This window comes from Acomys minous (genome assembly GCF_964271855.1).
Source record: "Acomys minous genome assembly, chromosome: 2".
NCBI lineage: Eukaryota > Metazoa > Chordata > Mammalia > Rodentia > Muridae > Acomys > Acomys minous.
In genome coordinates this window covers 46,447,487-46,469,456 of record NC_140484.1, presented here as the reverse complement: position 1 = coordinate 46,469,456, position 21,970 = coordinate 46,447,487, and the positions used below count along the sequence as shown (strand labels likewise).

At 42.9% G+C, this 21,970-nt stretch overlaps 1 protein-coding gene across 1 annotated transcript in view; it reads left to right on the top strand.

The window, feature by feature from the left end:
• The window catches only part of OSBP (oxysterol binding protein), a gene marked incomplete at its 5' end in the record, with an annotated part of 33,010 nt that extends 11,764 nt beyond the window's left edge, over window positions 1-21,246 (top strand). Inside the window, 11 exons of the mRNA XM_084771754.1 lie at window positions 1,920-2,118; window positions 2,363-2,465; window positions 2,735-2,789; window positions 2,973-3,104; window positions 9,207-9,452; window positions 9,696-9,816; window positions 15,336-15,439; window positions 16,691-16,786; window positions 17,465-17,646; window positions 18,669-18,889; window positions 18,973-21,246. Of these exons, the coding sequence (XP_084627880.1) occupies window positions 1,920-2,118; window positions 2,363-2,465; window positions 2,735-2,789; window positions 2,973-3,104; window positions 9,207-9,452; window positions 9,696-9,816; window positions 15,336-15,439; window positions 16,691-16,786; window positions 17,465-17,646; window positions 18,669-18,889; window positions 18,973-19,115 (1,602 nt within the window). The 3' untranslated portion in view covers window positions 19,116-21,246. The remainder of the gene's footprint in view (window positions 1-1,919; window positions 2,119-2,362; window positions 2,466-2,734; window positions 2,790-2,972; window positions 3,105-9,206; window positions 9,453-9,695; window positions 9,817-15,335; window positions 15,440-16,690; window positions 16,787-17,464; window positions 17,647-18,668; window positions 18,890-18,972) is intronic.
• Window positions 21,247-21,970: the final 724 nt, after the last annotated feature.

Genomic DNA, 21,970 nt, shown 5'->3' with positions numbered 1-21,970 from the left:
CTGGTGACTGCTAGAGCTGAGGCTCAAGTGAAGGTTTGGGCCAGTGCAGATTCAGATGAGTGGGCTTAGTGACAGAAGAGGCTGAGGCCAGTGTCAGGAAAGCAAGTTGTATGACTCCTGGCTTAGTGAGAGCTCTGTGTGAAGAGTGACAGCTCTGAGGTGGTCTCTGTTGTTGGTATTTGTTCATTTACAGACAAGTATGTGAAGCACAGTCCTCACTAGATAGCAGGAAAGAGCTGTGGTTTGAAGCCAGCCAGTCTAATTCCAGATGTGTGCTCCACTGCTTCCACTCTGGAGGACTGGAAAGAGATTACAGACTCCAGAATATTACGGTAGAGTCACTAGGACTTGATATTTGGATGCGAGGAAGGAAGCAAAAACTAAAAGAGACTCCCCATAGGCTGGGGCAGCTTGAAAGGCTCTGGAACCGCTATGGGATGGAGAAACTCAAAGGAAGAAACAAGAGGCAGCATGAGAATGTGGTGAGCCAAGCGTGAGACCCACTGATTTTGAAGTTATTTAGAGCCATTGAATAGGCACTTGGATATTCTGGTCTGAAACACAGAGAGTCCAATTTGGAATCACTGATTTAGTAGCCTGGTGGACCTGTAAGCAATTGTTGAAACCATGGGAACAGACATTCTAATAGAACCTTTTAGTTTCTCTGTAACAGGGAATACACTTTTAAGCTTACATTGGTTCCTTCCTTCATTTATTTATGAAGCAAACTTTATGAGGCTCCTGCTGTGTGTTAAAGAGCTGGAGACCTGTATACAAATAAGCTGTAAAATGAGTTTTAAAGTTGCTCGTGATCCCTCTGGAGAGATAGGAACTCAGTCATGATACTGCTGTGCGTGTGTTAGGTGGAAGTATGCTGAAACTGGTAAGGAGATGGGAGAAACAACCGGCTTCTTAGGAGAGTGGTGTCAAGAGGTACCATTTGTCCCCTTCTTTCTTAGAGAGAGGGGAGAGGGAAGAGCAGTGCAGGCAGAGTGAGTAGCATATGCCTAAGCAGTTAGGGCTGGAAGAAAGCTGTGTGCCAGTGAACACAGCATGGCTGTGTTGTAGGGTAGAGAGGTAACGTCTGCTGGGAGAGGAGGATTGGGGTGTTTGGGGGCCATACTTGGGAGGGCCCTTTGTGATGTAACGAGTAATTACGGTTTGATCCTAATGGTGAGCAGTCAGTAAAGAGACTGAGACAATCAGATTTGTGGGGGCTTGTTTGTTTACATCCCATCGTTGATTCATCAAGTAGTAGTTGGTTGGTTGTTTTTTTTGTTTTGTTTTGGTTTGGTTTTTTGTTTTTTTTTTCTTGAGACAGGGTTTCTCTGTGTAGCCTTGGCTGTCCTGTACTTGCTTTACAATGTAGAGCAGGCTGGCCTCAAACTCAGAGATTCATCTGCCTCTGCCTCTGCCTCTGCCTCCTAAGTGCTGGGATTAAAGGCGTGCACCACAACCATACAGCTAGTTGTTCTAATTTTTAAGATCAATTGTTTCCTAAATGACATTTCTACTCTTGAGTTAGTGCATATTCTTTTTTCAGTGTCTCAGTCCTCAGCTTTGGGTTATATGAATTTATTGAAAATTTATTGGTTTATTGAAAGTGCTTGTCAGGCATGCATGCCCTTTATCTTTCAGCTGGTAGCCCTCTGGATGCAGTTCACATGCCCACCCCTTGTGCTGCTGCCACGAGTGCCTTGTCTGGGTTTGCTGCTCACTTGGTATTTGCTTGGTCCTCGTGACCAGGAAAATTGGAGAACTATGACAGCAGTGCTCACTCTTTCCCAAGTCTGACCTTGATTGCAGTACAGAGCAGGAAGTATTTAATTGTCATATGCCTTCTCATGTTCCCAGGATAAGGTGACTTCATGCCGAGTGTGACTAGTTAAAGTGACATAACCAACACTTTCTCTGTACAGGCCTGCAGAGATTTCCTCATGTTAGCCCAGACTCATAGTAAAAAGTGGCAGAAGTCACTACAGTATGAAAGAGACCAGCGTATCCGACTGGAAGAGACTCTTGAACAGCTGGCAAAGCAGCACAATCACCTGGAGAGAGCCTTCCGGGGAGCCACAGTGCTGCCGGCAAACACCCCGGGCAGTGCCGGTTCTGCTAAAGGTGGGACACGTAGCTCTTACATAGTTGTTGCGATATGATCCAGGCTGTGTCTGCAGTTGACAAAAGAAATTCTCCACAATTGGTGGCTCATGTGAGATGCATTTGGAGCTGTTGATTTCTTTTGGCTTTTCCACTGCTTTCTACCATTGTTGCTGTATTTGTGGTCAGTATTTAAAAGAACCCACTGTGCCAGGCATTGGTAAATATAGCCACAGAAAACAAATGAGGCTTTTTTTCTTTGTAGATCAGTGCTGTTCTGGCAAAGGGGACATGAGCGATGAAGATGATGAGAATGAATTTTTTGATGCCCCAGAGATTATCACCATGCCTGAAAATTTGGGCCACAAGTAAGTTGTTCTTGACTGTTGAAGAAAATGAACATGTGTGTTTATATGATGAGACTCTGAGCTGGGGATGGCTGCTGAGAAGTGGGCTTTTTGTGCTAAGTAGATGGAAAACTGTTAACACTTACACGTTGAATTTTCCAGATACCCCAAACTCATACCCATTCTAAGTGTGTGCAGTATATTCAGCATTGTGCTTCATAAAGAACTGATGAGGTCTAAACTCTAGTTCTGGTCTTTGTTCTAATTCTCCTCTGTTTTTATCCATAAAGACGTACTGGTAGCAATATCAGTGGAGCCAGCAGTGACATCAGCCTTGATGAACAGGTAACTCTTTTTCAGAAGTTGTCAGAGTCAAGAGACTTTAGTGTGGATTCCCAAGGCCTTACTGTGAAGGGCTAAGAGAGATAGAAACTGCTGCTGTTTGTTTAATGTGGAGGAAGGGAAGCTTACAGATAGCAGATTTCTTACTCCTTGTGGCTGATTAAATTGCTTTATTTTTGCTTCTAGTATAAGCATCAGCTGGAGGAGACCAAGAAGGAAAAGAGAACCAGAATACCATATAAGCCAAACTACAGCCTCAACTTGTGGAGCATCATGAAGAACTGCATTGGAAAAGAGCTCTCTAAGATCCCAATGCCGGTGAGGTCCTGCACACTCAGACAGGGCTTCTCTCTACCTCTGGGGCACTTTCGCCACACTGCAGTATTTTCTTTCTTGTTTGTTTGTTTGCTTGTTTTTGTTTTCGGTTTGGTTTGGTGTTTGTTTGTTTTGGGTTTTTGTTGTTGTTGTTGTTGTTTTGAGACAGGGTTTTTCTGTGTAGCCTTGGCTGTTCCAGAACTCACTCTGTAGACCAGGCTGGTCTCAAACTCACAGTGATCTACCTGCCTCTGCATCACAAGTGCTGGGATTAAAGAGGTGCGCCACCACACCTGGCTATTACACTGCAGTATTTTCAAGCATGGCCTTTATTAGTCATAAACCATCCTTTAAAGTCAGCTTGTTTAGTTCCAACTATGGATCTGCTATATTTCCAGATCATCTAGACTTATTTGCCAATGTTTGGTAATATTTATGAGCAATTCCTGTGGCAGGCAGGCTTGGAGCATGCACAGATAACACAGTATTGATTCTGTCTTCAAGAAGTGTATGGTGGCGCACGCCTTTAATCCCAGCACTTGAGAGGCAGAAGTGGGATCTCTGTGAGTTCGAGGCCAGCCTGGTCTACAGAGTGAGTTCTGGAACAGCCAAGGCTACACAGAGAAACTCTGTCTCAAAAAACAAACAAAACAAAACAAAAAAAAGAAGCATATAGTGGGACTGAGGACATGGCTCTGTCAGCAATGGTACTGCCGTGTAAGCACAAGAACCCACATAAAAAGTCAGGCATCCATGCATGTCTGCCTTGGGTTGTTTTTTTTTTATGGTTTTTGTTTTTGATTTTTTTTTTCCTCAAGACAGGGTTTCTCTGTGTAGCCTTGGCTGTCCTGGACTCGCTTTGTAGACCACACAGGCCTTGAACTCACAGTGATCCACCTGCTTCTACCTCCTGAGTGCTGGGATTAAAGGTGTGTGCCACCATGCCCAGCATTTTTTTTTTAGGGTTTTTGAGGCAGGATTTCTCTCTGTAACAACCCTAGTTGTCCTAGACTCATAGACCAGGCTGGTATTGAACTCACAGAGATCTACCTGCCTCTGCCTTTCTAGTACTGAGATTGAAAGTGTGTGCAACCACCCTCAGCTGCTCGATGTCTGCTTTGGTATGCACATGCACTCACCACACAGATATACAGTTATCCCCCTCCCAAATTAAAATAAAATAAAGAATATAGTAGCTGGGTGTTGTAATCATGTCTATTAATATCAGCACCAGGAGGAATGACAAGAGTTTGAGACTAGCTTGGGCTACATAGTACCATGCCAGCCTGGGTCAGAGACTGAGACCTCGTCTCAACAAATACGCACCTCAGAACAAAATACACATAGATTAAGAGAGACAGCCAAGGAAACAAGTGGATGATATTTTTCCTCTTTTAGAGCTATGGAAAGTCCTATAGAAATGAAACACAGTGCAAAAGCAGTTCATTCAACCTAGAAGATGAGGACCATCTCCATGGTAAAGATGAATATTGGCACTGGATGTTGTAGTGCACACCTGTGATCCCAACACTTGGGAAGTAGTGGCAGGAAGATTGGGAGTTCAGAGTCAGCCTTGACTACAGATCATGTTCAAGGTCAGCCTGAGCTACATAAGATCTCAAAAAAAAGCAAAGAGATGGGATTTGAGCTGACCTCCCTGCTGCCAACCATGGTTTTCTCCAGGATATCAATGCTCTTGTCAAAAGGATCTGAAAAATAGAAGCATGTTCATGCCAGTTGTCAGCTTCACATCCTTTAGTGTTTCATTGCTGCCAGACATCCTTAGTGTCTGGTTGCTTTCTCCTGATGGGCAGATCTCCATTAGGATAGTCCTCAGGTATTCAGGCATCTTGCCTTTTCCTTTAGGGCATTTTCACACACTGCTCTTTATGCTTGAACTGTCTTTTATTTGCCCTCCAACCCTTGGTATTTTTTTCTGGGACCCAAATCCTTTTGTTGGGATTTTGGTGTGGTGTCTAATATCTGATTGAGATGAGATATTGGTCCCCTGTGCTCCAAGAAGCTCCATTGTTTGTGTCTGGCAGAGCTCTGTTTGCATATTCATACTACAAGTATTTACTGAGTTTTTCCACTGTGCCCAGTGTAGTGCCAGTATGCATCTTAGGCCGATGTTCAGTTTATAGAAAGAAATCCCAAGCTACATTAATTTGAACCAGGGGTCAGCAAACTAAGGTTCTTGAGGCAATCTGGCTGCCATCTAAGCAGCCATAAGCCAAACACGTATTTTTATTTTTTTATTAAGTGATTGGGGAAGAAATCTAAAGAAATGTAATAATTCATGAAGTTAATGTCCACAAATAAAGCTTTGTCGGGACAGAGGTTCTCATTTGTTTATTTGTTTGTGCCTGCTGTCTTGTAGCAGTAGTATTAAATGATATGACCGAGGCCACCTAGTCCTGAAGGCTTAAGTATTACTATGTAGCTCTTTACAGAAAAGCGAAATAAACAAAACAGTGAGCCCCTACTGTAAGCAAATGTTGTTTTAACACATTCTTACTTTGAAATCCAGAAGTAGGTATCTAGGGCTGACACCTATAGTGTCAGGACTAAGCTCTCTACTTATGATTATGTGCCTTAATTCAGAGGTCTGTAATGGCTTCATGAGCCATCTGTGGGATACTTTGCAGTCAGCTGGAAAATGGACAAATATGAGCAGGCTGAACCTTGGAAACAAATAGGTTGTCTTCATACATGTGTAAGGTTAAATTTTTAAAAGAAAGGATTTCAAAAAGTGAAATGCATCTCAGTGATGATTGCCTAGCCTATTTAAGGCTCTACGTTCCATCTCCATACTGTAAAATAATACTGGTGATGTTGATGGGATAGTAATAGTAGTAGTAATTAATTAACTAATTAATTAAAATAAAGTGAGTTTGGCATATAGACAAGAAAAGGAACTGAGTGAGCATGTTTTGGAGAAACCCACAAATACTTGGTGTTTGGCAAACCTAAATAGAGAACCCACTTGCTCGAGCATTGAGTGCTTTATAGAAAGCAGTAGGCAGATGGACTGGAAAGGCAGGCCGTCATTGTCTCACAGTACCCATCCTACTTAGAAACAGCTTCTGGGTCTAGGTCACCTCTGTGTCTTACACTGTGCATTCCTTACTGACATCATCATTAGGAGTATACAGTCCTGAACCTGCCTCGAGTCAAATCAAGGCATCTTCTTAGGCAACATTCCATCACAGGAAAGTTGGTGTACGCTGTGGTTTTTAGACTTCCATTTCTGCTGGCATTTAGCTGGGCACTGCCAGTATAAGATACTAGTAGGAGATCATGCTCCCTTTTAGCTAGTCTTCTGACAGGATCCATGTGACGAATTTTCACTAGGCAGGCCTCAAGCTGAGCTAGCTCTTTAAGGTGTTACATTGCTGCCAGATCCCCTCAGCCTCAGAGGTACAGCGATGTCCCTGCTTCTCTTTGCTCCCTACTCATGGCTGCCTGGAGTTGCTGATCTCTGGGTTCTCTTTTATAGCTAGCTAACTCTCCTTGGCAGTGAGTGATGTCCTTGTTCCTTCTGCTTAAAATACTCAGACTCTTTTGTTTCTATTTGGCCTCTGAGTAGTAAAATGGCCGTTGTACAAAGCTTGGCACTTTCAAAGAAACTGTGGTTTTTGGAACATTTATTAGAAGGTGGTTATATGTAAATAAAGAACAGTGATAGACTAGTGATGTGCAGGCTCTAGTCTAGGCTCTGCTCCTATGACTAGTTAGAAGGTGGGCTACATGTAAGTGAAGAACAGTGACAGACTAGTGATGTGTAGAGTCTAGTCTAGGCTCTGTTCCTATGACTAGTAGCCACCTCTAAGATAGTTTGTCACGATTTCCCTCTGAATGTGTGAAAATTGTGCTTCATTGTGGCTAAAGTATTGCCACTAAGAGATTCTGCTGCAGTGACTTGGAAAGGCTCCTAAGGATTTGGGCTTTACTGTGCCACTTTCAAGCATCTTCTGTAGTCTAGGCTTCTCTGGAGGCTGAGGCATGTGTATCACAAGAAGGGTGGAGTAAGAAAGAAAGGTGTTCTTTGTTTACTGAAACACTGTTTAAGTAGTGTTCAAGAGAAAGAAGACTGTTTTTCTTACTTCATCCGGAATAGAACTCTGGCTTGTAATATCCAAACTCAGCTGGGCATGGTAACACAGCAGCATTCAGGGAGGCAGAGACAGGCGGATCTCTGTGAGTTTGAGGACAGTTTGGTTTACAAATCAAGTCCAGGACAGCCAAGGCTACATAGAAAAACAAAAAACAAAACACCCCAGGCCTGTAATATCCAAGCTCATGCTGCTTTGTTACTGAGTAAATAAACATTATACATTTGCTTGGGAACCTAACTTTCTTCTAGAGCAAAATTTATTCTCAAGATTTATTTTATTTTAATGACATATATGTGTGTGAGTATGTGCATGTGAGTTCAAGTGGCTAGAGGCCCGAGTCATCTCTTTCCCTAGAGTGGGAATTACAGGTAGTTGTAAGCCAACTTATACAGAGGCTGCAAATGGAACTCAAGTCCTCTGAAGAGCAGCCAGTGCTATTAACTACTGAACCATCTCTCCAGTCCTTCTTCCCCTCCCCCCTCTCTAATTTTATTTATGTTTTTGTGAGGTGTGGGGGCTATGCATGGGGAGGCCAGAAGAGGACCTTTCTTAGCACTCCTAGCACTTGAGACAGGATCTCTCACTAGGCTTGAAGCTCTCCATTTCATTTCAGCTAGGCTGAGCTCTTGGCAAGTGCCAGTGTCTACCTCTGCTTCTCCCTCCCCACAGTGCTAGGGTTACAAGCACATGCAGCCATGCCTAGTCTTTTTTTTTTTTTTTTTTTTTTAAGTATAGGTAGTCAGAATTTGAACTCAGGTCCTCATGCTTGCAGAGTTAAGAGTTCCTACTCACTGAGCCGTCTCCCATCTTTCAGAGCAATTTTTTTTTTGTTTTTGATACAAGGGTCTCTATTATGTAGCTCTGGCTGTTGTGGAACTTGCTCTATAGACCAGGCTGGCCTCAGACTCACAGGGATTGGCCTGTGTCTACCTCCCAAGTGCTGTGATTAAAGGTATGCACCATTATGCCTGGCTAACGATTTTAAATTAGCAAAATTATTTAAAATTCCAAAGTTAACTTAGGAACTAACTTGTTTTCTTGAGAGAGGATCAGTGTGAGCAGTGTCTGTTACTCACTTCTCCACTAAGTGGGCTGCATAGCCTCGGGCACAAGAGCACTCAGGTGCTATTTGTATAATGAATAGGTGCACATCTCCCCTAGCAGAGATGCTGCCTCATCCCCTGCACTCCCCTCCATACACTGTGTCATGTAACTATTGAGTGCTGTAAACTAGCTGTAAAATCTCAAAAGTGAGAGCATGACCTGCTTCCTCTTAGCCCTATCAGTAGCACTCTATTACTAGCAACACCATCTGGCCTCAGAAGTCAATTCCTGACCTAATAAAACTGAACCAAGACTTAGCAAGTCCAGGATAGAAGCTAACTTTGGCAGCACAGTCTTTTCAGTGGTCAGGATGCTCCTGTACTTATAATTTGTTACCCTTTGTTTTGTTCCCTAGAATGTACAGTATCCAACTTCCTCACAAGGCACACTTCTGAAACCTTCTTTTATAATTTGTTCAGTCAGTTCCTGTCTCGTAAGGTCACTTCTGGCTGTTGTTGGGTCTACACTGTTGCATAGAAGAGGCATGGTTTCCTTCTCAAAGAACCCATAGCCACTGAAATGAAAGAAAGGTGATTTTGGGGCTGGAGAGATGGCTCAGGTTAAGAGCACTGGCTGTTCTTCCAAAGGTCCTGAGTTCAATTTCCAGCAACCACATGGTGGCTCACAACCATCTATAATGAGATCTGGTGCCCTCTTCTGGCTGCAGACACACATAAAGACAGAATACTGTATAAATAAATAATTTTTAAAAATAAGAAAAAGAAAGGTGATTTCTGTTACTCACTGACGTGGACACTAACAGAGGTGTGGGTCACCTGAGGTCTAATCTGAGAGTTACAACTTTTCTCTTCCTGTTATTTGCTTTGTCACCTCGACATCTCAGCATCTGGAACAGATTTTAGATGTGCTCTCTTCTTTACAGGTAAACTTTAACGAGCCCTTGTCCATGCTTCAGCGTCTTACTGAAGATCTGGAATACCATGAGCTCTTAGACCGAGCTGCCAAGTGTGAGAACTCTCTAGAGCAGCTCTGCTATGTTGCAGCCTTCACTGTTTCCTCCTATTCCACCACTGTCTTCCGAACCAGCAAGCCATTCAACCCTCTCCTTGGGGAGACCTTCGAACTGGACCGACTGGAGGAGAATGGGTATCGATCCCTCTGTGAGCAGGTAAAGAGCCCAGGCCAGCAACACTTTTCCTTCCCACAACAGGTAGTTATTGAGAAGCCAGGCTCTTGTCAGCCCAGTCTGTCTTATTTTTTCATCAGGGTTTAATACACCAGGCCTGATATTCACCTGCTGATGTGGATGTAAAAATATCAAGGGAGGCTCTTGGGTGCTTATTGCCAATTAATAGACCATAGCTTTCTCTTCTCCACTCTTCTTCCCTAACTTAAACCTGATCTCTTCAAGGTGAGTCATCATCCCCCTGCTGCTGCGCACCATGCTGAATCCAAAAATGGCTGGACATTGCGTCAGGAAATCAAAATCACCAGCAAGTTTCGAGGCAAATACCTCTCCATTATGCCCCTCGGTAAGGCCACCATGTTTGTTCCAGTGAAAGGTGTTCTGGTGTGATGGAGGCCACTGGTTCAGGCATCAAATAGGAACTCTGGTTCAGGCACATGCATCGCTAGCTAGCACTGGGCAGTCATTTAATTCCCAGCTATCAAATGAGTAAGGAGACTAGGCACTCAAAGACCCCATCCTGCATAAATTCCATATCTCTTTAGTATATTTACTTTTTTATCTATAAACACTACCTTAGAATATAGATCCTAGCATGCCTTTTAAAAAAAATTGTTCATGGTGGTGCATACCTTTAATTCTAGCACTCCAGGGAGGTTAGAGGGAGGAGGATCGCTGTGAGTTTGAGGCCAGCCTGGTCTACAAAGTGAGTTCAGGACAGCCAGGGCCACACAGAGAAGCCCTGTCTCGAAAAGACAAATAAACAAAAATTTCTTTTAATGGTGTTTCTGCATTACTTTAGCAGTCTGATTCCATCTGTATATAGGACATTTAGGATTACAAGATTAGGCTTCTTGGCTCATCTCCCTCCTGTGGTCCTCTTCTGCTTGATGGATTACGTGTAATTTATGTAATGAGTGAATCCTGGGTAAGATAAAACTTTATTACACGTTATTTTTGTGTCAGGAAAAAAAGATAAAGCCTGGAAGTAGGAAGTCTGACATGTAGGGTTGGAAGCTTATCAGAACTTTGCAGTGCAGCTTTTAATCCCAGCACTGAAGGAGCCACAGGCAAGTGGATCTCTGAGTTTAAGGACAGCCTGGTCTACAAAGCAAGTTCCAGAACAGTCAGGACTGTTACACAGATAAACCCTGTCAAGATTTATTTCTATTATTTTTAGTTTGTGTGTGTGTGTGTGTGTGTGTGTATGTGTGCGCGCGCGCGCGCGCGCGCGCGCGCGTGCATGTGTGTTCAGTGCAGTTCCTACAGAAGCCAGAGGTGTCAGATTCCTTGGAGCTAGTGTTATAGACAGTTCTGAGTTGCCAGATATGCATGCTGATAATCAAACTTGGGTCCTCTAGAAGAGCATTTAACCACTGAGTCATTTCTCAAGCCCCTGAAAATTGTATTTTTATACTTTATAATCTCATTATATAACCTTGTTAGTTTACTTATGCAGATACTTTACAAATTGTATAGGAGAAAAAGTTGCATACTGTCTTTAATACATAGTTGGCTTTTGGGTCTCTTTTAATGTGAATTGAATTTACTGACCTGTGTCCTTTCGGTGTGTCTTAGAAGATGGATTATTTGAACTTTGTTGATCTGGGATTAACTCTTGAGTTCTCCTTGCTTTTGCAGGATAGTTTTATTGGATATAGAATTCTTCCTTAGATAGTCTTTTCAACATCTTGACTATGGTATTCTGCTGTCTTCTGGCTGTCTGTATTTTTTCCCTCAAATATTTTATTGTAAACACACACACACATAAAAGCATTTCAAACATGTTAAGTGTGTAGTTCGTGGCTGTTTACTACATTCAAATGGCATATGAACACTGAACCATGTGCTACAAGATACTTCATTTTGTACAACTGAAACTCTCTACCCATTAGATAGTAACTGCTCGTTTGCCCTTCCTCCAGACTCAGAAAACCACTGCTTGCTTTTCTTTTGAACATATATATATCCATCCCAGTAGTGGAATTGCTGGGTCACATGGTAATTCTCTTTTTAATGTTTGGAGAAATTCCACAGTGTTTTCCACAGTGTGACTCTACCATTGTATATGCCTCCCAACAGTGGGCCAAAGCTGAGTTACCCCATGTCCTTGTTGTTTTAAACTCATTCTTTCATCAGTAGTAGCCGCCCTAATTGTCTGAGATGTATCTCATGTGCTTTTAGTTTAACAGTGGTGTGAAGCATGTTTTTCTGTGCTTTTTAATAACTTATGTATTTACCTTAGGGAGGTCTATATAAGTCTTTTGCCTCCTGTGTTTAGGATTTTTGTTGTTGGTTGTTTTGAGATTTTTGTAGCTCTGGCTGTCTAGATCTCCAAATGTTGGCCAGGCTAGCCTCGGCTTCACTGAGATGCACTGCTTCTGAAATACTAGGAGCAATGCTGCACCACTATGCCTCAGCCTTTGGCAGTTTGTATTGTTTTGTGTTTTTGAGACAGGGTCTCACTAAGTATCTCTGGTTAGCATGGAACTCAGACCTGCCTGCCTCTGTCACCTGAGTGCTGGGATTGAAATTGTGTGCCACCACACCTAGCTACCTTTACTAATTTTTTGTTTTGATTTTTTTTTCCTTCGAAGACAGTGTTTTCTGTGTAGCCTTGGTTGTTCTGGATTCAGTTTTTAGACCAGGCCAGCCTCCAATTCACAGAGATCCACCTGCCTCTGCCTCCCTGAGTGCTGGGTTATAAGCATGTGGCACCACACCTGGCTACCTTTGCATGTTTTTAAATTGAGTAGTTTTGTTGAGTTTCGAGAGATTTATATGTGGTCTGGATATTGTTGCCTTATCAAAAGTAGAATTTACAAATATTTTCTTCTATTCTGTGAGTTGCCTTTTTACTCCATAGTGTTGCCCTTTGAGGTACAAAATTTGTAATTTCAAAAAAACCATTTTGTCCATTTTTTGTTGTTTTTATTATTGCTTTTACTCTCAGTGTCATTTCCCCATAGTTATTACTAATCTAATGTCTTTGTTGTGTTGTTGTTGTTTTTGTTTTTTTGGCTTTTCGAGACAGGGTTTCTCTGTGTAGCCATGGCTGTCCTAGACTCGCTGTGTAGACCAAGCTGGCCTCGAACTCACAGTGATCCACCTGCCTCTGCCTCCTGAGTTCTGGGATTAAAGGTATGCGCCACCACTGTTGGGCTTCTTTCAAGTTTTATATATAGTTTGAGGTGTGACATTTGAGTGTTTGACATTTGGTATTGATATTTGTGTATGCTATTCAGAAAAGATCCAGCTTCATTTTGCATGTACATTAAAGACACCTTTTTCTATTAAATGGTCCTGGCACCCTCATCAAAATCATTTGAGTGTAAATAGAAGGTTTTGCATCTGGGCTTTCTGGTTTGCTACATAACTTTCTGTATTTATGGATACTACATTGTTTTGGTTAGTATGGTTTTGTAATAAGTTTGAAATCAGAAAATTTGAATCTTCCAGCTTTGTTCATTTTCAAAATTGTTTTAGCTGGTTGAGTTCCCTTATAATCAACGTGAATGGTTGAGTTCCCTTATAATCAACGTGAATTCTTCCTTCCTTTTTTTGTTTGTTTTTTGAGACAAGGTTTCTCTTTGTAGCCTTGGCTGTCTTGGACTCATTTTGTTGACCAGGCTGGCCTCGAACTCACAGAGATCCGCCTGCCTCTGCCTCCTGAGTGCTGAATTTTTCCTTCTTTAAAACTGCTTTTTATTAATGTGTATATATGTAGTTCTGTGTATGTGTATGCCTAGAATGTACAGTGGACTCTGGAGACCGGAAGAGGGCATTGGGTCCCCTGGAGTTGGAGCTGCAAGCAATGTGAGAACCTGTCTTGAGTGCTGGGATCAGAACTCAGTTCTTTGCAAGAACAGCAAGTGCTCTTAATTACACACACACACTTACTTACACACACACATTTTGAGACCTCAGACACCTCTGCTCCTACCATGAATTTTGATTCAGTATTCATCTGGGAAGCTATCCCTACTACATAACGAGTGTTTTGTTACAAGCACTTAATGAGCAAATAAGCAGGTATTTACTGATGAGCAGGATGTGGTCTTCCAAGTCTATAGATGATAAAATTGGCCAAAGGAAGTTAAAATATTCAGTGATACGGTAAATGTAATGCTGACACTAACCACCCACAGTATATATGGACTCCATAACTTATGGGCACCATCCCCAACAAGATTGCCTTTGCTTCTCATATAAGCACAAGTTTGGGGTTGCTAAGCATCCTATACTTTGGACCAACAGGCTATAAATTCCAGGGATCCATCCCCAAGTTCCCTTGGGTTTGAGAATTGAAAAAAAAAATTATTTTTCTAGATTTGTCTAGATTTCTGTGTGTGAGTGTTCTCCCTGCATGTGTGCATGTGTGTATGCCTGTGCCTGGTGCCCTCACAGATCAGAAGAGAGTGTCAGACTAACCTCTGGAGCTAGAGTTACAGATGGTGGTGGACTACTCTGTGGCTTCTGGGAAGCAAACTGGGTCCTCTGCGAGAACAAAAAGTGCTGTTAAGCACTGAGCCATCTCTTCAACTCCATTAGTTTTGAAAACTTGCTGTAATGACGGTGGAACTCAGGAACGTGGTACACACACGGCAGTGTTGTCATTTAGTGTACAAATCAGGGTTGAATAAAGGGACTTTGAAGCTGAAACAAGGAAGGTTCTGCATACAGCACTTCCATGACCTCTCCCCAAGGAATCTGGACATGTGACTCTTGGGATTTTGGCCTCCAGAGATTTTGTTGGGGTTTCATTATATAAGCATGATTACTTGAATTCCATTAGATTTAACTTTTCAATATCTGTCTTCCCTTCTTGAAGGTTACTGGTATGACGATAATAGGTGGCTCAGAGTCCCAGCTTTCCAACTGCAAGGTTATCTCTCTAGCCTGCCTTGCTCTCATCCTGAGTTACCACACTAACAGTCACCTCAGCAGCATGAAGTGTCAGACTGAGCTAAGATAATTTGAGAAATTACAGCAGCCAAAAGATTGTCTTCCAGCTGGGTGCTGTGCCGCACGCCTGTAATCCCAGCACTTGGGAGGCAGAGGCAGGCAGATCCCTGTGAGTTCGAGACCAGCCTGGTCTACAAAGTGAGTCCAGGACAGCCAAGGTTACACAGGGAAACCCTGTCTTGAAAAACAAAACAAAACAACATTTCCTTCCAGTAACTACAGAAAAACCAGACAAATTTTTATGTAACATAGGATTGCACATCTAATGAGTGACAAGCCAGGACTGAGTCCAGTGCCAGTTCTAAAGCTCTCCTAGCTCTACTTTTCCACTCTTACTATTAAGACCCGTAGATAGTGATTTGTGTTAGGTCACACAGCTAATCACTAGCCTTGACTGCCAATATATGTTCCTTCTACAATACAGTGCTATTTTCTTCATGGTGGTGCCACATTTGTCTGTTTCTGTAAATTTTGAAATAAACTCCCTAGCTAAGATGTATCAATTGTCATTACCTGACATCATCTAATTATATTTTATCCATTTACTTAAATACAAAAATACTTAAGGTACAAGCATACAAAAACCATCCAGCATGCACAACATTTAAGAAAGTTATGCTTTTGGCCAGGTGTCGTGGTGCATGCCTTTAATCTCAGCACTTGGAGGCAGAGGCAGGCGGATCTCTGTGAGTTCGAGGCCAGCCTGGTCTACAAAGTGAGTCTAGGACAGCCAAGGCTACACAGAGAAACCCTGTCTCTAAAAACAAAAACAAAGTTATGCTTTATTATTTTTTGACTTGCTGTTTTCTCTTTAAGAAATATTAATAGAAGGAAATCAGCCTTATTTCTGGTGTGCATGATGCTGTTTTTCTGATATCTGCCTGTAACCTTTGCTTCTAGGTAGCATCCACTGCATTTTCCATGCAACTGGGCACCATTACACTTGGAAAAAAGTCACCACAACGGTACACAACATTATTGTGGGCAAGTTGTGGATAGATCAGGTGAGCAATGGTACCCAGAGTGCCTCTGAAGTTCAGAACACCTCTTCAGGTAATCTTTGCTGTAATTAGGATGCAATTACTTGTCCCAGACTGTTTTTACTGGCTCACCAGTTTCTCCTAAGGATTTTCTCAGGCAGTAGTCCTACTTCCATAAAGTTCTATCTGCAAATTATTACTTATGAATGACCAAATTATAACTTCACCAGTGACGACCAGGACTCTGTTGGGCAATATAAAGGATATGAGATGTAGTTACATAGCTCTGCTCTTAATGCTTTGCTGTTCATGTTTATTACCAAGCATTTACCAGGTACTAGAGTTTCAAGCTCAGAGAAGGCCCTCCAGGAGTTATTGTGACATTGAAGAAATACAACATGTGTAGGTTGAAAAGTCTGTAATAAAATACCCTAGTATAGGAGATGTGCTAAGAGATTTTCTAATTAAGTGTTACCTTTGGGGTAAGACTTGTTTAACTCAAGTTAGAAAAGAAGGAATACTCTCTCCTGGAGAAGGGCTTCATGGCAGATGGCGAATTAAGCTGAGTCTTTGAAAAGTAGAAAGAAGAGAAAAATGAAACAAATGAAGTCTCAGAAAGATCTGTCATGTAGAATTTTGAAACTGTAGCAAAGGAGGTCTAGAAGGATCCTAGTAAGGAACTTGGTCAGGAGAGTGGATTACTACATGTGCATGTTAGTAGATGTACCAAAGGTCAAGGTGCCAACATGGGACATACAAAGAAATACTGTTCAACCTTAATTCCAACCTGAAATACCATGGTTATAGAGAGGTTCCATAGTGCTCCAGGTCTGGTTAGGACCTGATCTTTAGTTTTGTTTGTTTGTTTTTAGAGACAGGGTTTCTCTGTGTAGCCTTGGGTATCCTAGACTCACTTTGTAGACCAGGCTGGCCTTGAACTCACAGCAATCTACCTGCCTCGGTGTCCCAAGTGCTGGGATTAAAGGCATGCGTAACCTCACCTAGCTGGACCTGATCTTTGAACAAGGGAGCACTCATGTAAACTTCATGTCAGTCAGCAAGGTGCCACGGCGGCACATGCCTGTAATTCCAGCACTCTGGGAGGCAGAGACAGGCATATCTCTCTGAGTTTGAGGCCAGCCTGGTCTACGAAGTAAGTCCAGGACAGCCAAGGCTACACAGAGAAACCCTATCTCAACATCCCCTCACCCCCCGAAAAAAGTAAATCATGTCAGTCTTCATAAAACTAACCCATGATTTTTTTTATTTTTACAGTCTGGTGAGATTGACATCATCAATCACAAGACAGGAGACAAGTGTAATCTTAAATTTGTTCCTTATAGCTACTTCTCTCGAGATGTAGCAAGAAAGGTAAGAGAGGTTGAAATGTAAATATTTTTATTTAGTATGCATCCCTTAGAAGGGCTGGTGTGTGTCTATATGTAGAAAGGTAGAAAGACACATGGTTGCACTCCCCTTTGATCCCAGCACTCTGGAGTCACAGACAGGTGGTTCTTTTAGTTTGAGGCCAGCTTGATCTACAGTGTGAGTTCCAGGACAGCCAGGGCTTTGCAGAGAAACTCTGTCTTGAAAAACAGGAAAAAAGGTGAAGGCTAGTTTTGGAGATTCAGATGTGTTTGTGGATCTGTGTAATTTCTAGATTAGTTTTACGTGTTGGGTGCTTTTCCTGCATTTTACAGCTGGGCATGGTGTCTCAGGCCTTTAATCCCAGCACTTGGTAGGCAGAGGCAGGTGGATCTCTTTCAGTTCAAGGCTAGAATAGCCACGGCTACAGAGAGAGACTCTGTCTCAAAAAACTGAAAGAAAAAAAAAATTCCTGTGCAATAAGAAGCTTTAATCACAAAACCATCAGTTGATAGCTCTTATTTTAAGTAGTATTTAAAAATCAGCAACAAGAAATTTGGCTAACTCCATAATGTTTATGAAAAGCCAGATTTAGCCAGTACTTACTGTACGACTTTTTCGAGACTAGTCAGGTAAGACACCCACAGTGGCTCTATTCCAAAGCTGTGCTCTCCATCCTTGTAGGTGACAGGGGAAGTGACAGACCCATCAGGAAAAGTTCACTTTGCCCTTCTGGGGACATGGGATGAGAAAATGGATTGTTTCAAAGTTCAGCCAGCTTCTGGGGAAAATGGGGGTGATGCTCGGCAGAGAGGCCACGAGGCAGAAGAAAGCAGGGTCATGCTGTGGAAGAGGAACCCCTTGCCGTGAGTATTGCTTTTGAGCATCCTGAGGGCTTTGCCCTTAACCCCAGAGTGGTATGCAGGTGTTCTGCCCGCTTCTTTGTGGCTATCTGTGGGACTGACCAGAGAGATCAGAACCTTTGCAGAGATTATCAGAGATTGTACATGTTTGTGGAGTTGAAGTGTGCTTTGTTCCAAGACTCACCAAACATATGCCAAATTGTGTTCCTCTTTCCTAAAGGTTCCCTGAATCATAACTCAAATCTCTATAGTTTAGTGGGAAGCGTTTTTTTTTTTGTTGTTGTTGTTTTGTTCTTGGCTTTTTTGGTCTTTTGAGACAGGATTTCTCTGTGTAGCCTTGGGTGTCATGAACTCATTTTGTAGACCAGGCTGGCCTTGAACTCACAGATCTACCAGCCTCTGCCTGCTCAGTGCTGGGATTAAAGGTGTGCACCACCATATCCTGCAGCATACTGTTCTATTTTTGAGGCAGGGTCTCATGTAGTCCAGGCTGATCTGACTGGGTAGCTGAGGTTCTCTTTGAAGTCCTGATCTGATCCTTCTACTTGCACCTTCCAAGAGCTGGGTTACAGGCAATTCAGAGAGGAATGTTTCAAAAGCAGCTGGGGAGAAAGGTGCTTTCCACCTGCTAACAATTTCCTCTACAAGCCCAATAAATAAGCACAGAACTTTGGAAACAAGTGCAGATCTTTGTCTCTTGTAATCATTCTTATATTTCCCATCTACAGAAGTAGCTAGATTTGGCTTGTAAAAGGAAGCAAAGGAAATAGGAATGAGGCAGATTTGAAGATTTCATTCTTCCTGATGAATATAGATACTTCTGAATGCAGATGCTGCAGATAACTTTTGGATGGGGCAATGCTGGGGAAGGGTCCGAGTGGTAAAATTTGTGGGGGTTACCTGATAAGGCTTTAGAATTTTTCCACTTGTGGGACACTTAGATGCAAGGCAGTGTTCTGAGCTGATGCTCCTTGGGCTAAATGGAGGCTGTAGAGCTGCCTTTCTTCTGTCTTGTTTGCTCGTAGGAAGAATGCAGAAAACATGTACTACTTCTCAGAGCTCGCCCTCACTCTCAATGCCTGGGAAGGTGGCACTGCGCCCACAGATAGCAGGTTGCGGCCTGACCAGAGACTGATGGAAAATGGGCGCTGGGATGAAGCAAATGCTGAGAAGCAACGCCTGGAGGAGAAACAGAGACTTTCCCGGAAGAAGAGAGAAGCAGAAGCTATGAAAGCCACGGAAGATGGTAACACACCTGTCCCCTCCTCTGTTCCTTGATGCATGGTGAGTGCCAGCTCTAATCTTACTTTTCGTTCTCTTCCCTTCCAGGCGCACCATATGACCCCTATAAAGCACTGTGGTTTGAGAGGAAGAAGGACCCTGTCACCAAGGAGCTAACTCATATTTATAGGGGCGAGTACTGGGAATGTAAGGAAAAGCAGGACTGGGGCTCTTGCCCAGACATTTTCTGAAGCGGCTGAAACTCAAAGGAAGAGGGCTGATCGGAGAAGACGGCAGAGGATGTGTGGGAAGGCTGGCAGTTGGGACTTGTACCAAGTGCTTTCCTCAAATTTGTCTGTCTTAACCAATCACTTTTTCCAAATCAATCACCAGAAGCAGACACCCGTGGTGGTGATTGGCTGGTTGCCTTAGCTGATTGATGCTGAAATCGACGTAGTAGATACCCATGTTTGTAAGGGAGCGGTTTAGTGGCTGAAAGTTAGTTGTTACTCTACATCTGCAAAGGCAAGTAAGTGTCGTGGTCTTCTCCCTCTGCCTGATATAAGATGATGTCATTCACCCTCCCCTTGTAGTCCTGCTCAGCCAAGATCTGCATAAGATTGTGATTCATGAGCATTTTGGTGCTTTTCAGAGCAAGAACTGATTTTAAAGTTACTTTAAAAAGAAACACATAAGATTTAACCAGCAGAGGCATCATGCATAGGTCTCAACTGATATGAAATATGCTCACATGGGTTGGTTTAACGGGGCGTCGTGTGTAGATAACTGAGGTTTTGGAGCATCTGCAGGAGAGATTGTTCTCTAGGGATGGAATATTAAGTTACATTCTTGGGGATGTTACCTTCATTTGCATACAACACCCCTCTGCTGTTCTGCCTACTTTAAAAGCAACCAGAGGCCTCCTTGGTCATTGATAAGAAGGTCACACTATACTCATAAAGGAGTTTTATGGACTCCCTCAAGTGGAGAGCCTCTGAGAACACAGGCAGGGTGGAAGAAGACTGCTAGCCACTTGTACCTTCCTGGTCCCTCCTCATCCCATGCTTCATTGCCTTTCTGGCTTCTCTCTCCTGACACAGGGCTTGTGCCTCAGTCTGGAGCAAACATTGCCTGACCTATTCTGTACACTTCAGAATCTGAGAGAAGTTTCATCTTGAAAGTCCCAATGGAATGGAGCCACCTCTGGAATAATGTGTTAAATCATTTGTATATTTTATATATATATATACATACATACATTTATGTGTATATATATATATATGTAGAGAAAATCTAATTTTTTTTGTTGGTTTTCCTATTTCCCATGAAGAATCTTGGTTTTCTTTTCTTTTCTTTTTTTTTTTTTTTAATCACCCGTCTCCCTGGGACTCTCTCGGGTGCACATTAGTATGGGTTGGCGCTCCTCCTCTGCTTTCTCTCTTAGAGGCATTGCAACCCCAAGTAGGGTCATGTGTGGCAGTTGCTAAACAGGGACGAGGAGGAGGGTTTGTGTCACGGGTGACCCGTTGCTGCCTCAGCTCAGCTTTCCTGATCACCTGGCTCTTGGAAAGGAAATCCTAGTCTTTTTCCTGCCTCAGTTTCCTTCCTTAGGAGGAGTACGGGTAGAAAGTCAGGAGGGTGATTTCTAGCTTCCCTGTGTCCCAGCTAGCTCAGGCTAAATCCCAAGCGTTTTCTTCCAAGGATGTGAGCTAAGAGCCCTCGTGCCCTATGGGGACTGCTCCTGCTGGGCCCTGGCTTCCTCCTTAATTTTTTCTGTATTAGTTTTAGTTTCCTGTTCAGAAATGTAACCCTTGTGCAACCCACCCTTGGTTGGGGGTCATAAATTGAGGTGCCTTCCTTGTGTACTTTTTGTTAGTGTTTTTTGTTTTTGTTCCTTAACTGTTGAGCCTCAGCCAGTGTGGGTCCTTGGGGAAAATGCCATTCCAGAAGAAGCTATCCCTCCAGGGAAATTGGACTTTACTGGGTAAATTAGTTCTTTCAGTCCCTCCCCCACCGGCTTTCCTTCCCTAGATCAAACATGATCAAAGATTGAGCACTAGGGAATTTCCTCCTAAGAAGGCGTTCCCCAGCACAGGGGTTACTCCAGGGAGGCCCATAAGATGGGCACCATCTCTGGAAGCTTTGGATAGAATGGAAATTTCCCAAGGAACTTCCTCGCTTTAGCCCCTTTCCCTCTATATCTGCACTACATTTCTAGCTTGATTCCCAGATCCCTGCTAACGGAAGAAGCTTAGAAGTCCCGAAGATGGAATAAAGTCACATGAAAGCAAAACAAGACTATATATATTTTCAGTTTTTTTGCCTTATTGCTTTTTTTCAAAAAAAAAAAAACTACTAAATTAAATAATTTTTAAAAAGCTATATTGTCTGACTTGCTTCTATCCTAATAGGCAGGAAATAGTGTTGGACAGAGGGCGACCTGGCCAGTGGTGATCTGTTCTGTTTGAGAATTTTATTTTATGTGTATGAATGTTTTGCCTGTGTGTATATATGTATACTGTGTGCATGCCTGGTAGCCACAGAGGCCAGAAGAGTGTGGAAAGGTGAACCACCATGTGGGTCTGGGAACCAAACCGCGGGCCTCTTGCAAAAGCATCACGTGCTCTTAATGGCTGAACCATCTCTCAAGCACCTATGTTTCACTTCTTCAACATCAGTCCAGGCTCATGAGCAGAATAATACTACTACTAGTAAAAAGTTAAATTCTCAAAATTCTTAGCTGTTTGATGTATGGGTTCGAATCCAGCTTTTGGAACCATAAGCACTTGAATTTTGTTTTAAAGACCTTCAAAATAAAGGGGCGCACCCATCACCCCAGCACTCAGGAGGCTGGGGCAAATTTCACGTGCCCAGGAGCTCAAGTCTGCTCAACTTGGGGAAAGTCTATCAATCAATAAATAAGCAAACAAATAAATAATAAATGGCCAGCAGTGGTGGCATAGGCAATCCCAGGGGAGGCAGGAAGATCACAAGCTCCAGAGCATCCTGAGGCGCATAGATCCTCTCTCAAAGGCAAGCAGACCTTATACAAGCAATGACACCAGTTTGCTTTTTCCTCTGCACAGTTGATGCCTGAGCGGAGAGG